Source organism: Scleropages formosus, chromosome 5 (genome assembly GCF_900964775.1).
Source record: "Scleropages formosus chromosome 5, fSclFor1.1, whole genome shotgun sequence".
NCBI classification, from domain to species: Eukaryota; Metazoa; Chordata; class Actinopteri; order Osteoglossiformes; family Osteoglossidae; genus Scleropages; species Scleropages formosus.
Genome location: NC_041810.1, coordinates 7,560,281 through 7,576,127, shown reverse-complemented (window position 1 = coordinate 7,576,127; position 15,847 = coordinate 7,560,281). Strand labels below are relative to the sequence as shown.

Genomic DNA, 15,847 nt, shown 5'->3' with positions numbered 1-15,847 from the left:
AGCCTCTTAGCACAGAGCGGACACACCAAGGGACACACTGGGGACACACATTTGGGACACACACGCCGAGCACCGCCCGGGAACATCCCGCGCGTGAACGTAGGTACCAGCGACGTGGTCTTTCCGTTGGTGCCGCTCATTTCGCTCTCCCGTGCTCGTGCTCGTGCTCGTGCTTGTGCGGAATGACCGAGGGACCCCGGCGGTAAACTAAGAGCACCTGGGTCCCCGGCGCGAGATGGACGGCGGCTCGAACCCGGAGCAGCAGCCCCAGCAAGCGGCTGCCGGCGGTCACGCGCCCGGTCACGGGGCCCCGGTGAAGAAAGTACGGGTATCCAGGCGCCACGGGAAGGAGGCGAGACCCCCCGCGTGCGCGGCAGCGCGAGGCATCCCACTAGCGGAGCCGGCCGCGTGCGCCCGGAGGAAAGTCCCCCACCATGTCCATGTCCCCCGCGTCCAGGGCAAAGTGTCCTCCCCAGACAGCAGCTCGGAGGACAGCGGAGGACAGTCCGCGGACACGCGCACCCCCGGCAAGCCGGACAGGGAGACGCTCGGCGGGGGCGCGGATCTGGGGCTTGGGGGTCGCGGTGTCCCCCTGACCTCGAGTGACCTCACTGGGCGCCTCGGGGACGCGCAGCAGCAGGAGGAGGAGGAGGAGGAGGAGGGGGAGCAGGAGCTGCTCAGGGACCTGGAGGAGCTCAGGTCCGAGAACGAGTACCTCAAGGTGGGCAACACCACGGCCGGGGGTCCGCGGGGGTCCGCGGGGCTGAGCGCAGGTGCGCTTGCGCGTGCGCGCAGAGGTTCAGCACCGAGTGATCAATAAGTGATCGATAATAAGTGATCACTTTCTGAACACGGAGAACATGTGTGAGTAACGAACCGTGAAAACGGCTCTATCTCACAGCTGCGCTCAGTGAAGTAAAAATAGCGCACGTGGAGACGTGATACTACAGTACTTCCAGATGAGAGAGTTGTGTAAAAGTGTGAAAATTCTCTCCGGTCTCAGCTCTGCTTTCAACCTCTTTACCGGCGGTTTACCTCGTCCTGATTTCCCAGATTTACCCAATTACCCGTGTGCCACGTGCTGCCCCCATCCTCCAGGCCACACGTTACATTTGCTCCGCATTCAACTGTCACAACAGAGTAACGCCCTGTTTTTACCGCAGTGTCAGTAACATACAGGCAGTCAGTGTCTCTGTGAGTCTTCTTGGTGTCATCACAAAGATTTTTTTCTTTTACATACAGCATACTTGTTTGTGTGTGTGTGTTACATGATACATTGGCTTGTGAACAGAACATGAGCTGTGATAATCATGGTATTACTGTGCCCCCAGTGTCCTTATGAATGATATCATCAGGTAACAGCAGTATCCTCTGGTGTTCAGTACCAGGTAAAGTGTAAGAGTAGCAGTGGTAAAGACACCCCCCACACACACACACACACACACACACACACACACACACATGCACACACACACCTGCTGAGCACATATATGGAGTCCTTCCACAAAGTTACAGCCGTGCTCCACCTGCGTCCCTAGTATGAAAGGGCTGTGTCCACCGTCACCGGGACTCACTCCGTCCATCTGGTCGCTGGTCGTCCGCTTTTTCTTTTCCCTTCAGCTCTTCTGGCATCGTTGTCTCTCTGAGAGGGCCAACCTTCTCGTGACCTTCCAAAGTATAACAATGTCAGTCTCATCGTTTGCGCTTCCAGTAACAACTCCGGTTGGACTCGATCCCACATCCACCTGTACGCAAGCGCCCGGACAGAGCATTTGAGTGTGTGGTCTAACGGACCTGGATCTGCTGGGCCCCCGTTCCCTTGCAGGACGAGATGGAGGAGATGCGCGCGGAGATGCTGGAGATGCGAGACGCGTTCCTGAAGGAGGAAGAGGGACAGCTGCAGGAGCTGCGGGCGCAGCTGGAGGGCGCTCGGCGCACCTGCCGAGTGCTGCAGTACCGACTGCGCAAGGCCGAGCGCCACAGCTTGCGTGTGGCCCACAGCGGACAGGTGGACAGGGAACTCGTGGGCACCTTGGAGCAGGACGTCAAGGTGGGTTCTGGGGACACGAGAGCGCTGGGGGTGTTTCCCCGTCTTGTACCCGGGGTTAGCCAAGCCGGAGGGGTGCACGGCAGTCCACAGCGGTCCACAGCGGTCCACAGCAGTCCACAGGGGATGCTGCTGCCGCCGCTGCCGCAATCACCTTGATGATGGAGGACATTCTACTCCTTCATATCTTTAAGACAAAGCAGATTTTAATGGCAGAACAACCAGGCCACTATTTTATAGTGTTTCTCAATGAAAAACACGGTAATTTTGTTTTTATGCGCTCATAAGTGAGGAGTTACGGATTTTCATAGGCACGACTGTTTCGCACCTTGCTCATTTTCGTTCCATGTACTTCTCTAAAATTTGCCTTCAGCGCAGTGAACGCAAACTGCGTTTACCGTCCGAGCCAATAGGTGGCAGTAAATCTTCCCGTCAGTGGAGACCAATAGGAGTGAGTGGAATTTCTTGCAGCGCGACACCCTTTCTGGTGACGCCATTTATACTGAGCTCACGTTCCCGTGTGCCCCTCCCCCTCCGCGAGCCAGGTGGCGCGGGACGTGTCCGTGCGGCTGCACGCGGAGCTTAGCAGGGCCGAGGATCACTGGAACCGCCTGGAGCGCGAGAACCAGGAGCTGCGCGAGAAGCTGCTGGACCTGGAGGTGGCCAACCAGGTGCTCAAGGAGGAAGTGGACAAGGCACGGGAGGTATGGCATCACGCCGCTCGCCCCTCCCCCGCTTTGTCCTCAGCGCCGGACACGTGCACCCGTTGTGCCTCGGGACCGGAACTTGCGGGGTGAGCCGAGCTCGGCCCGGCGTGTCTCGATCCATGTGAAGCCCAGTGGTGTCTCAGCGGGCCGGGTTTGAACCTGGATGAGATCATGGCGGAGCTGAGCCCCGTGGCCATGGCCTGAGGGTGCGGCCGTGCGGAAACCCCTTCTGACACACTGATAGGGTGGTGCCCCCTGCTGGGAGCGCTAACCGCTGTGGGCAGCTGCCAGTGGGGTGGGACCCCAACACTGGATTCCCTCCATGCCCCACATTCTGTGTTGCCAAGGGAGGGGGGATGGGGGGCACCCTCAGGGTCTCTATTTATAAACCCAGCAGAGGAGTGTCACAAGGAGGCAAACTGGGCTCTCATTCTTTCCACTTTTACATTACATCACTTCATTTATCTGATGCTTTTCTCCAAAGCAACTCAAAGTGTTGAGTTACTTACAATTATTTACCCATTTATACAGCTGGGTAGTTTTACTAGAGCAATTTAGGGTAAGTACCTTGCTCAGGGGTACTACAGCCAGAGATGGAGATCAAACCTATGACTTTTGGGTCAAAAGCTAGATGCTTCAACCACTATGCTACAAGCTGCCCCCACATTTATGCACATGGTCATTTCACTATGATGATGATAATGATGATGATTATTATTATTATTAATCCAGCACATTTCTCCAGTTTTTACCTACAATATAAGCCTGTAACTGGAGAGCATCAGGTGGCACAGTGGTTAAGGTCATCGCCCTTAAACTCAGAAGGACCCAGGAATGAATGCCTTTATCAAGGTATTTGCCCTCAGCTGATACATTAAAAATTACCCTGATGTGTAAGTGGGTAAATCGATGTAAGTAGCTGCGTCCAAACCTCACACTGAGGTCAATAATGAAGGTTCATATAATAATGCAATAGTAATGTTACACACTGACTTACTGCTTACAGTTGTCGACTAATTTGAAAAGCAGGGTCATTTTTACCGGAAGACGTGAGGAGGAGCAGCTGCTGGCTGCGGAGGTGAAGAGATTATTAACATAACTGTTCCAGTGTTCAGTTCTGCTAGAGTTAAGTGCCATTTATTGGTCATTTTCTCGGCTGTTTTAAAAATAAAATAAGACAAAATATTATGCAAATGTTACGCAAACAGCAGCGCGGTGGCTTCTGCTCGACCGTGTGTGTGTGTCATGGGGTTGCAGGAGCCCGTGTTTCCGCTCCTGGCAGTAGAAGGGAGCTGGAACCCGTGACTCTGCAGCCTGCAGCAGGTGCTGTGTTTGAGGACTGAGTGAGGGAGCGATGGGCTCTGCGGTGACCCCCGACCCCCACCCCCCACCCCACTCGGGGATTAAACTGCTCCAAACCCAGTGCGGCGGGTGCCATTTGGAAGACTGGGCTGCTTTCCGTCGGGTCCTGTGCGTTAGGTTGAAGCCCAGGGGCCAGTGCAGAGCGGTACTTGGGACGCGACCCTACAGAATGACGTTTACCGGTAGCAGCGCGGCCATTGCTCCGTTCGTTCTCATTAACTGCAACACTTCATGAAACTCTCTATCCTCGTATTTGTCACCTTCAAGCGACAGTAAATTCAAACTAATTTCACAGTAATTAGTTAATTACATTAATTACAAGTACCACATCTGTCTGCCAGTAGGTCGGTGAGTCGGTGCCACACTAACCAAAGGACCCGAAACAGGATGTTGGCCGTCACTGTACTCTACGACCACCCCACTCTAGGACCACCATCATATAGGACCACCGCAGTCGAGGACCCGAAGGCTCTTTGCTGCACTTCCTTGGCAAGTTGTTCTTTTCTAAAATTGCTCCTTCATTGAGCCACTAATGACGCCTGAACCCATCCAGGGTCAATGGACGCAGGCCTTCGTCTCTGCCGGGGGGGCGTTTCCCCTGGTGGGGGGCTGTTAGGGTTCGAGCAGCTGCTTCACAGAGCGTGGAAGGGAATCAGACGCGTGAGTTTCATCTCTTTGTTGACTGCCATGGACGTCCTTTTCACACCCACCGCCTGAACGTACTACGGCCCACAGGGCAGTAAGGGCTCTTTCAAGTTGGGGGTCAAATTGGGGGTGCTCTGGACACCACAGAGATGGCAGAACCTCTACTCATTAGGGGGTGGGAGATTAAATCTCTGCCTTAGTGGGGGTGGGGCAGCTGCCATCATGCAGCATTAGCGGGGCGTTCACATGGAAGTTACCGTGGTCACGTCCGAGTCCTGCATCCCGGCCTCAACTCTGGCCTTCAGGGGTCAGAGTGGCCAGTACTGGAAATGCGTTGCGTGGTCAGTTTTCACGTTCCATTCATTACCGTGCTTTCATCTGAATACAACGTTCATGATGCAGTTCCACACGTGTCATCAAGGGCGCACATGTGTAACTGAACACCAGCACATGTTTGCAGAGCTTGCCATTGGCAGCAGGCTATCATTAGCCACAGTGGCCTTTCCTGTTACCATAAAAGCGCCAGTGTGTGTGTGTGTGTGTGTGTGTGTGTGTGTGTGTGTGTATGTGTGTGTGTGTGTGTGTGTGCGCGCGCACTTTAAGAACGCTATTGCTAACACACTTGGTCGACTCAATATTGATGACCATACTGCGCTGAAGTCAGATGACATCTGGAGTCAGTAACTGAGATTGAAACTGATTATGAAATAAAAGTAGAGGCTGAATCAGAAGAGGAAACAATGTTGCCCAAAGACATACATTAAACATGCCTTATTATTGCAACTTCACATGTAGCTGTTCTTTTTTTTTTTTTTTTTTTAATAAACATGTCTTCACCAAGACAATGTGTGTATTAAGACTGTTTTACTCTCATACTGTGTTTGTGTGCTCTTAAGTGCCATCTGTTGGCTTGGAGGGTAAACGCAAGTCGCTTTTGTTGCATGCCAGAAAATAAGTGAAGACACACACACACACACACACACACACACACACACACACACACACACACACACACACACACACAGAGTCTGAAGTCACTTTTCCTGAGCGGGGTCACTGTAAACCGGAGCCTAACCCGACAACACAGGCCATAAGACTGGAGGGGGAGGGGACGCACCCAGGAGGGGACACCAGTCTGTAACAAGGCAACCCAAGCGGGACTCGAACCCCAGACCCACCAGAGAGCAGAACCCAGCCAAACCCGCTGCACCATCACACCCCCCTCAGTGAAGACAATGCAATAATAAACGAATGTGCGCACTGCCGTACGCCTTGTGCTTCCAGGAGAAACTCCAGACCACTGTGGCCTTGTATAAGTAGTTGATTAAAATGCTAAAAAAAGAACTGGAAAACCTTCATGCCTATAAAAGCTTGTAACTACAGTGTTCGTAATATCTGGATGATAAGTTGCACTTTTGGGGTGTAAACGAGGCCGCTGACCATCCCGCGCGTTTCCTGCTACTTGACAGAACTCCTTGAGGAAGAGAGGGCTGCGCTCGTCCACCAAAGCCGACAGGAAGTCCTCGCAGGTAATGAGTACAGCAGGTCATTTTGTCACCAAAGGTAGACAGTATATCCTTCTGCAGTGGGGTTTTTCATGGAGCAATGACTTATGATGAACAGGTCAAGTGATGTTCTGAGTAATACCGGCATTAACAGCGACTCGGGGGGGGGGGGGGGGGGATGAGGAGTACTTATCATTGCTGCTTTCTCATGTTCCGCAGGATGACATCGCCGACCTCAAGTGCCAGCTCCACTTCGCCAAGGAGGAGTCGCTGCTCATGTGCAAGAAGCTGACCAAGACAGCCAAGGAGAGTGAGGCCATGAGGGAGGAACTCGCCAGGTACCGCGCGCTGTACGGCGATGTGGACACACCCCCGTCTGGGGAGATGACTGCCGGAAGCCTTTACACTCGCGAGGCTGAAGTTAAAGTTCACCTGAGGCTCGTGGAGGAGGAGGCCAACCTGCTGAGTCGACGGATCGTGGAGCTGGAGGTGGAGAACCGGGGCCTGCAAGCAGAGATGGAGGTGCTGAAAGAGAAGGAGGCGGGGCTGGGGGCTGACAGCATGAGGGAGCTCAAGAAGCACCTGCAGTTTGTGGAGGGGGACGTGGAGCTGGTGCAACGCTCGATGGCAGAGCTGCAGGAGCAGAACTGGGCTTTGAAGACCAGGCTTGGCCGATCCCGAGCAGAGCTGGAGCTCGAGCCAAACTCCAACACCTTCTCCCGGGGAGACGAGGAACCGCTCGAGGGTGGGATGCAGTCAAGGGCCCAAGATGGAAACCTGCCCTCCCACATTGATAGAAGACCCCCTCCCCTTGATGGGCCTGGAGCGGGCGAGCAGGAGCTCCTGGTGGGGGAGGAGAGGAACGCGCAGAAGGACTGCTGCTGCCCCAGCAGCCTGAGGTCGACGGACCAAGAGACCCTGGTGGCCGTCCGAGAGCAGGCCCACCTTGTCGGCACGACCATCCGACTGCTGCTCAGGCCTGGACCGGACAGCACTGGCCCCTTCTGGCCAAGAGGCCTCCTGGCAGGGACACTAGCCAGTAGGCTGGAGGCTCTACAGGTGCTGCTGCTTGGCCTCCTGGAGGGGGAAGAGACACCGGGCAGCTGTGGACGGAGGCAGGTGGAAGGAGCCGAGCGTGAGAGCGCGGGGACACCAGTCCCACCTTTGTGCCGTCACCACGAGCTTGTCAAAGAGGCAGCCGCCGAGCGAAAGGTAAGCCTTCCTTCTCCCTCTGCGGTTATCTACTTCCCTTTCGCATTCCCTCACCACTTGGCCTTGCTTTGCTCTAAGGACCTGACTGTGCCTCAGGTCCGAGGTCAGGAGGCGAAGACAAACCAAGCGCTCCGAGGGACTGGACTGGAAGCGGAGGCAGAGGAGGTACGGGGACCTCTTCCCCTTCAGTACACCCGTGTCCAATGCAACAGGGTGTTTGGTTAGTGCATCACCTGCGGGTCAAAGGTGTGATCACACCCTAACTAGTTGAGACCTCGACTTTCAAACAACACGATGTAAAAACAAAGTAACGGTACAAATGATCGGAGTGTAAAAACGTACGCAGTGAAACCCAGAAGTGCGTAGTGCCGGATGCCACATCTTCCACGTCACCATGAGACAGGTGTGCCGAATGTGCGTTGTGTTCCTCCGCAGACATGCACTCAGATGCTGTCACTGCGACTGCGGCACCATGACAGTAAAACCCTGGAGCTCAGGCAGGATGCGCAGCTGCTCATCCTCCGGCTGCGCTGCTTCCTCAAGCAGTGGCGTAAGGGCCAAGCGAGGGACCCTGGCAGGAAGGAGAGCCTGCAGGTGAACCGAAGAGCGGAGGACAGGGTGGACGGGGGGCAGCCCAGTGAAAAGTTATATTTACCACGTTCTTTTTACTTAACTACATTTCTGACGAAACTGGACTCTCTAGAGTACTTTTGGGCAACAATGCTTTTTACTTTACCTACTTTTACTCAAGTAAATGTGTAAAGAAGACAATGCATTTCTACTCTGTTATATTTCTCTCATGCTCTCCTTTAGATTTTTTTTTTTTTTTTGGATTAATGCATTTGGGGTGTTGCAGTTTGCAAATTTGCATTTGGATTTAATGCTTAAACTTTCTCTCCCTAAAACCGATCAAATCACTTTTTCTGCAAACCTCAGTCAACCACTGTCAGCTGTCAGTGCAGACGGAGAAGAGTAAAGGGCCAAGTGCTGACCTTTACCTTTACCACATGCTACATCCCTGCATTCTACCAGAATGCCGTCCCCTTGCAGGTGGGCAGTGACCTGGGCAGCACTCTGCAAGACCTGAAAGGGGCGTTACGGGACCTGAGTGCCATCCTGCACAAAGAGTGTCAGGGGTCCCTGGAGCACAAACAGCAGTTTCATGACTCTAAGACCACCTGGGAAGTGGACAGGTCAGAGCTCAGGAGAGAGGTCCTGCCGGTGAGTGGGTTACCAGCCGTGACATCACTTGTCATGGACACATTCAGCATTAGCACTTCAATCAGACACTGCAACGCAGCTCAGGACGTGGCTACCGACTGCACTCCACAGGATGCTCACCCCCAGCTGGATTCCAAAGACACTGAAGCAGATTGTCTGAATGAGGTGCTGCAGAGGGGGTGCGAGGAACACACGCGACCCGTGGTGGCTGAGCCGTGCATTCCCATTACGGAGTCATTCCAAGAGCAGTGGATGTGTGAGAAGATGGAGCTGTTGGACCGACTGTGTCATGAGCAGAACCACTTACAGGCAAAGCTGGATGCACAGGTCAGTTTCATAATGAGTGTGTGTGTGTGTGTGTGTGTGTGCGTGCGTGTGCATGCTCTCAACCCAACTTACAATGTTTGTACACTAAGCTACTCGCACTGATTTACCCATTCATACACCAGGGTAATTTTTACTGTACCAGTCCTGGGGAAGTACCTGGATCAATGGCAACAGGACAATTCTAACTGCTATGCCACCTGTTGTCCCCTACAGTCCATCTACTGTACACTCTTCTCCACATTCAATGTTTAGAAGACCAAGGCAAAATCTTGGACAAGGGACTTTTCTAGAACACAGGGTACATTCACCCTTAAATAATAAACAAGCAAAAAGAAACTGTACTCAATAACTTGGGATCAAGAAAAAGAGTTGAGACATGAAAAAGTTACATAAATTTCCTGGAAGGAAAATGAAAAATTATCCTATCATATGATAGCTGCTGGGCATTGAAAGTAGACTGAGACAGTGTTTTTGGAGCAGGAAAAAGCTGTGACATATTCTGCAGTGTTTTCATTCCAAACCCAAACCAGTAAAACGACACAAAACTCTTCAGACATTTCCCGAAACAAAGTGCTGAGAGATGACAGTTTGTTCTTGTTACTCCAATCAGATTTCCTTATATTTCAGTCCGCTCTTTGCTGGCATTCTTGGGACAATTTTAATGTGGAAAAAAATTAGTCAAAACGCTAAAATAACCTCACTTGTATTTACCCTCCGAGCCAAAAGATGGCAGTAGAGAGTACCAAAACCCATCACAAGTAAAAAATATTGTAAGCAAAAAATGCATTTAATACATCTAATACACACTTCTGCATGACAGAATGGCAGATGCGGATCGTTGTCACTGCACAGACGAGAGAGTATCGCTCTGCGTATCACTTGCCAGGGAAAAAAAAATCAAAATTCAAAATTCGAAGTATAGTTTCTACTGAATGTCTATTGCCAGCTCACCATCAAAAAGTCAAAAAAATCGCAAGTCGAACCATCGTAAATCGGGGACTACCTGGATATATATAGTTTTGGGTGTTGACAGTAGTACGCTAGCAAATCAAATAATTGAAATAAAGTTATCTATACGAATTGTGTTTAATTTTCCTCAGTATCCTACCACTTTTTAGAAAAATGACTGATGTTGTACTGAATAATGAGCTTGGAGGCTGTTCCTCTCTCTCTTCAGTCAAATGTCACATGAATGCCAACACCTTTTTCATAATTCCATGTGAGAGCTGACTGACTGATGCTGACTTTCCTTGTGAAAACATCTGAGTGGCCATACCGCAGTATGAAATTTGATTCAGCAGCGCACAGATCACACCATAGGTATTTAGCATGCCAGGAAACTCTACGACTCTATGACTCACACCAGCACAGTGTAAACCACTTCCGGAGAGCTGGACTGAGCTTTCTGTTGCTTTTCCTGTTGCTATTCAGTTTCTGCAAAGAAAAACATCTGAGAGAAAAAGCTCTTTGGAAACAGAAGCACAAGAGACAAACTCACAGAGGTGAGTCGCCTTCAATCCCACACACGTTAACCACATTAACTGTTGACCGACCGGGCACACCGGGTTCCTCGGTAACACCCCATATTTGTGCTTCTTGTTTCTCTTAGGAGGAATTGTGCAGTTTCTCCCCAGTTGGGCAATGAGGGTTTCCCAGACAGCTCTGTAGACCATCGAGCCAAAGCCGAGGGAAGCAGGAAAAGAGAGGACAGCGAGCGTTACCCCTTCTTTGCCCACACTGATCTCGGCTCGATGAGTGGAAAAAACTGGATGTACCTTACTGAGGAGGCTGGAGCGCTGAAGGGAAATGAGCCATTCAAGACCTGGGATTGCCCATCGTGGACCAGCACCTTCCCGGACCTGGATCTTGGACACGGGTGGGTCCGGAGGAGCTGTACCGCGCCCGACAAGTCCGGCCTCCGTATTTACTACAGCCCGCCCGGCACGCGTCGCATCACACCACGGCCAACAAGTGAAACTGGGAAGAAGGAAGAGGAGATGGTGGCAAAGAGCGAGGAGTTCAAGTCTCTGTCCAACTCCACTGAGTCAGTGGACAGCACGGGCACCCTAACCATAACCTTTGAGAACTGGATCAACCGGCTCTCCGAGCAGCAGCGTGATCTTTTGGAGAATGGGTCGGCCAGCCGCACCTCAGGGACCGGCTTTCCTCTGCCCTTCGAGCACTTGGAGATGTCGGGCAACCTGAGTGATGACATGAAGGAGATGACCTACAGCATGCGTCAGGTTGCTCGACCCGGCCCCCTGGAGAGCCGGCTCCGTGATGCAGCTTGTCAGACATCAGAGGAGGAGGACACCGGTGACCCAAAGGCTCCTGTGCCTCTGCTGGTGAGTGTGGGGCTGCAGACGGAAGCTCCATCCTCCAGCACGGCCACTCAGAACAGGAAGAGCTGGCCACCCCGGGTCTCCTCACTGGGCACTGCTCGTGTCCGACACATTTCCGTCTCCCTGGAGAGGGTCCCAGACCGTAGCAAGAGGTCTAGGTGTGGGTCACCAAAGCTGCAGCGCCGGTTAGTCTGCTCTTCCTCCACCTCCAGGTTGGACAGCGGCCGGGATCATTTGGGCCTCTGGGGCCTTCCGCAGCGGGACACGAGTGCTCCGGCATTGACCCAATCCACTTCCGCTCAAGGCAGTCCTTCTGGCCCCTTGAGCTCAGTGGCTGAAGAAGCACGCACCGTGGTATCCAACAAGGCTGCCAACAAGGCTGCCAACAAGGCCAGCTCTGCCCATAAGTATGGCATCGTCCAAGAATTCTTCCGGAATGTGTGCAGCCGCGGGCACGCGCCCACTCTGGGCGGCCGGCAGGAGTCAATGAAGACTATGGTATCACCGTGCGGTGACCGCAGAGTGCTAGTGGAAGACAAGAAGGCAGAGCATCCTGCCTCTCGAGCCACGTCACTGGTCAGGTCCAACAGCTTCAGCAAGATTGTCAACAAGAGGCTGACAAATCAGAGCCCCAGAGATGAGAGGGGTGGGGCCAGCCGTGCTCCTCACACTGCAGAAAGGACAATGAGCGGCAGCACTCTCGAGGTAGGTCCTCGGTCTTTACCATCATGTCCACATGAGAAACTCAGATGTTGTGAGGCCTCACTGAAAATATGATTGTCACAAACAAATATTGTTTCAACAGTAGCATTCGGACTACAAACCTTCACCTTAATATTTCGGAGAATACAAGATATTCTATATAAGTCAATTTTTTTGAATTTCAGGATGTGGCGTGTGACTGCACCTCCCAATCCCTGACCTCCTGCTTCTCCCGGTCCTCGCGATCGTTCTCACACCACACCCCGGGGCAGTGCAAGCCACGCCCCCCGGAGCCCTCCATCACATTGACGACAGTTGAAAAGGAAAAGCTGAGCCAGGACTGACAGGGAAACAGAAGCTTCCTCAACTGGTGTCCTTCTTGTGATCTGTAGGGTTAACTGGTAATCCAGAAGGGACCACAGACTCCGGTTATCTGCCACTCCCAAGTTTAGAAGGAGAGACATTGTGGTCAACAGAGCCGGCCCATGGAGTTCCACCTGGGACCACCAAGGTTTCTCAGACAGAAGCACAGTGTACGGGTCACCTCACCTGCAAGAACGGCCGAGTGCACAAAATAGAGTTGCAGTTAGGCCTGGATGGTTATAATTGCGTTTTGTTATTCTTAGGTTATTGTGCTTATCATATACTTCTTGTTTTTTCTCAGGCTACAGGGTAGCAGCATCACTTAGCAGCTCCAGGGCTATACTTTCACCTGCTTGCGGTCCACCTTTCTTCTAATCCAGAAACAAGCAGAATTACTGACTCTGAACATGCATGTTGTGTCTCGCATTTGATATTTCTGCAAATGAGAAGCCAGTACTGTAAACGTAAGTGAAAAATGGTTTGTGTGTATCTCTGAAAGCTGTTGCCTTAGACGCCATCCGAGTTGTTTAAAATAAACATCAAAAACACAGAACTGCAGCTGAGCAAAGTCAGTCAAAGCAGCGCAGCAGACAGCAGGGTCCAGGTCACTGACCCACTCCTCCGTCTGTGTCGGAAGAACGACCTTGTCACCAGTGGCCTCCTTGGAGGCTCATGGGTAATGTAGTTTCTATTGGACTTGAACGAAAGAGAAAAAAATGTTTTTTCCTCACTGACCAACAAGGACTGTGACGACAACACACATCCATAGAAAAACTACTTCAGGGCTCTGTTAAGAGTGACAGCTAGACAGTTTCTGTGAGGTTAGAAATATCTACGCTTCATCAAGTTTATTCGAGATACAGATATGGTTGATGCACTCAGAAAGTCTTTTTGAGCTTTATTATCAGTAAATGCCTTTCATCAGACTGCCACATATGTTGTTTAAATACAGTACTTTTAAATAACCCTCGGCTCCCGTTTCACTCTTTGGTGAGGACAACCTTTGTCGTCACACATTTTAATGCATTACGTTGCGTCACTGGAAAGATATTTCTCTTTTTATGTGCTAAAGAGCGTAGAAGAAACAGAGTGAAATGCTGATGCGGAGAAGTAAAAGAGGACGAGGGGGGATGAGCAGCACAAAGCTGAGGTGGGGGAGGGCTGCGGAACGGGCTGTGGAATGAGCTCCAGAATGGGCCATGAGCTCCACCACGTGAGGAATGTTCCCATCCCACAGCACACTTTCCCCCTCTGTCCCTTTTTTAGGATCAAGGGCTTCTACAGACTCCCAGCAGAATGTGGCCATACTGTTCATATAGAATTACTCGAGTGGCCCTGCCCAGTAAGGAGGAAGCACGGCGAGTGGGAGGGACAACCTCAAACGTGGGTTCGAATTCAGCCCAGTGCACAAATGCCTCCCAAATTCCATATTCCCATGTCATCACATTACTGAGAAATGAATGAAGAACATCAATGTGGTAAAAGCTAACAGCTTCTCAGGTGAGAAACAGAGCTTGGTGGTCCTCATGATACCGATGGCGGCGAAACACAAACTTCCACTCTCACTGCCACACTCAATCTTAGAAGGACAGAGGACCACACCTGATGAAGGCTGAAAAAAGTATTTCAGAGTCAAACGGTCCTATGATCTTACATTTGAGTTCAACCCCCCTCCCACAGTAGCCATGATCAAGACATGAATTCAGAATTAATACAGTAGGAAACAAAGTATGCTCAGGCCTCATACAACAGGGTGCTGTACAATGAAAAAGAACGGCTATGAAAACACAGACCTTTTTCTCATACAACAGGCTTTTTATTCAGTACAACAGCATTTTTCCCAGTTAAGTGGTCATTTAACTTCCATAACAGGTTATTTTATAAACTGCTTATTATGTCTTCCATCCTGCAAAGCAGAGAGACACTATACTTCTTCCATAAGCAAACCACCTACTGTCCCTACATCATAACTTCCCATCACACTGACAATCTCAACCAATCACAACCTTCGGTTAAAGTAAATATAACAATGCAACTGAAATAGCAGATTCAATGGTACTGTCTTTATTAATTCATCTAGCACGCAGGTGGGGGGCACACGCAGAGAACCAACAAACCTCGACAAAAGGGTCACACACCCAGCTGGGAAATGGAAGCCTGTAGGATCAACAGGGATCAGTCGCAGGCAACAGATGGTGATGTGGTCAGAGCGACTGACCGAGTCACTGCACCACCCTTCTAGTGTGCCTGGTGATTAATGTTTCAGTAGAGGACGGACACACACACACACACACACACACACAAAATCTTCAAGTTAAAGTTCCTTTGAAAACACTAAATGGCTCTAAATGTTAGAATCTGTAAAAACTCTTGACTGTAGCTACTTTCTAAGCCGTTCAATATTTTTTATTACCTTCAGCTACAATGAAATTAAAACTAATTTAAAAAGAGTGAAAATATTTTTTAAATTTTCTCCATAAATTCATGTTCAATGCCAGCTGCTGACAGATTCATCCCATAAACATGTCCAACGTTTCTCATCTTGTTGTTGATCACTGACGCTCAAGAACACCAGACAGGAGCTGTAAACACTATGGAAGGGAGTTTAATGAAGTCAGTCCCACACTGCTGTTCTCTTTGGGTGCTTTTTACTGCCTGCCTCTACTGACTTGGAGGATAAACTGAGGTTATGATCATTGCTAAAGAGATTTCAAAAAACTGAAAAGAGGGCAGTACAACTGAAGAAAAAAAACTGAGAATGTTTTGTAACAAAACATAAACAAATATCCTTTAAATAAACTCACAATGCAAGGACCCAGTGTGTGTGTGTGTGTTTTGAGGGAATCAACAACTGAGAAAGTGCAGTAAATTTCTGATATTTTTGTTAACCTGTGAGACATGGTAAACTCGGGACTGAAAGGGTGGAGGGTAAGAGATGAGCTCTGCACTGAGACTTGTACTTTGTCCTGGGATTAACCAAGGCGTTGGAATTAAAGTAACCCCAGTAATCGGGGTTTGCCACCTGTGACCCGGAAACCAAAGCACTTCTTTGTGAAGTCAACCCTCCCAAAAGGCAGTGACAGCTTGTGCAACGTGTGTGTATCTCAGTGTTGAAATCTTACATGTATTCATTTATCAGACACTTTTCTCCAAAACGACGAACATCTCATAGAAAATACAATGTGTTCATTACATTAGCAGGAAAAGACACTTTGATGCAGACGTCTGACTCTTAAGTAGTTTCCTTCACCAGATGCGCTGATGTTTATCACACAAGTAGCCGCATAAAACTTGACCAGAATATCACCGATTCCTAATCCCCTTCCTAGCAGTGTTTTTTTTTTTTTTCCAGATACATATGAACATTTCCCTTACATTGCAGGAGTGGCTCTGTAGAGGATTGATCCGAAATCT

At 50.6% G+C, this 15,847-nt stretch overlaps 1 protein-coding gene across 1 annotated transcript; it reads left to right on the top strand.

The window, feature by feature from the left end:
* Positions 1–235: 235 nt before the first annotated feature.
* LOC108926405 (protein SOGA1-like) lies at positions 236–12,998 on the top strand. The gene is made up of 12 exons (XM_029251857.1): positions 236–721; positions 1,826–2,050; positions 2,593–2,751; positions 6,231–6,290; positions 6,486–7,478; positions 7,575–7,643; positions 7,914–8,072; positions 8,529–8,699; positions 8,811–9,026; positions 10,458–10,528; positions 10,636–12,073; positions 12,256–12,998. Exons 1-12 carry the CDS (start codon positions 236–238, stop codon positions 12,412–12,414), a joined length of 4,206 nt encoding a protein of 1,401 aa, XP_029107690.1. The 3' UTR covers positions 12,415–12,998.
* Positions 12,999–15,847: the final 2,849 nt, after the last annotated feature.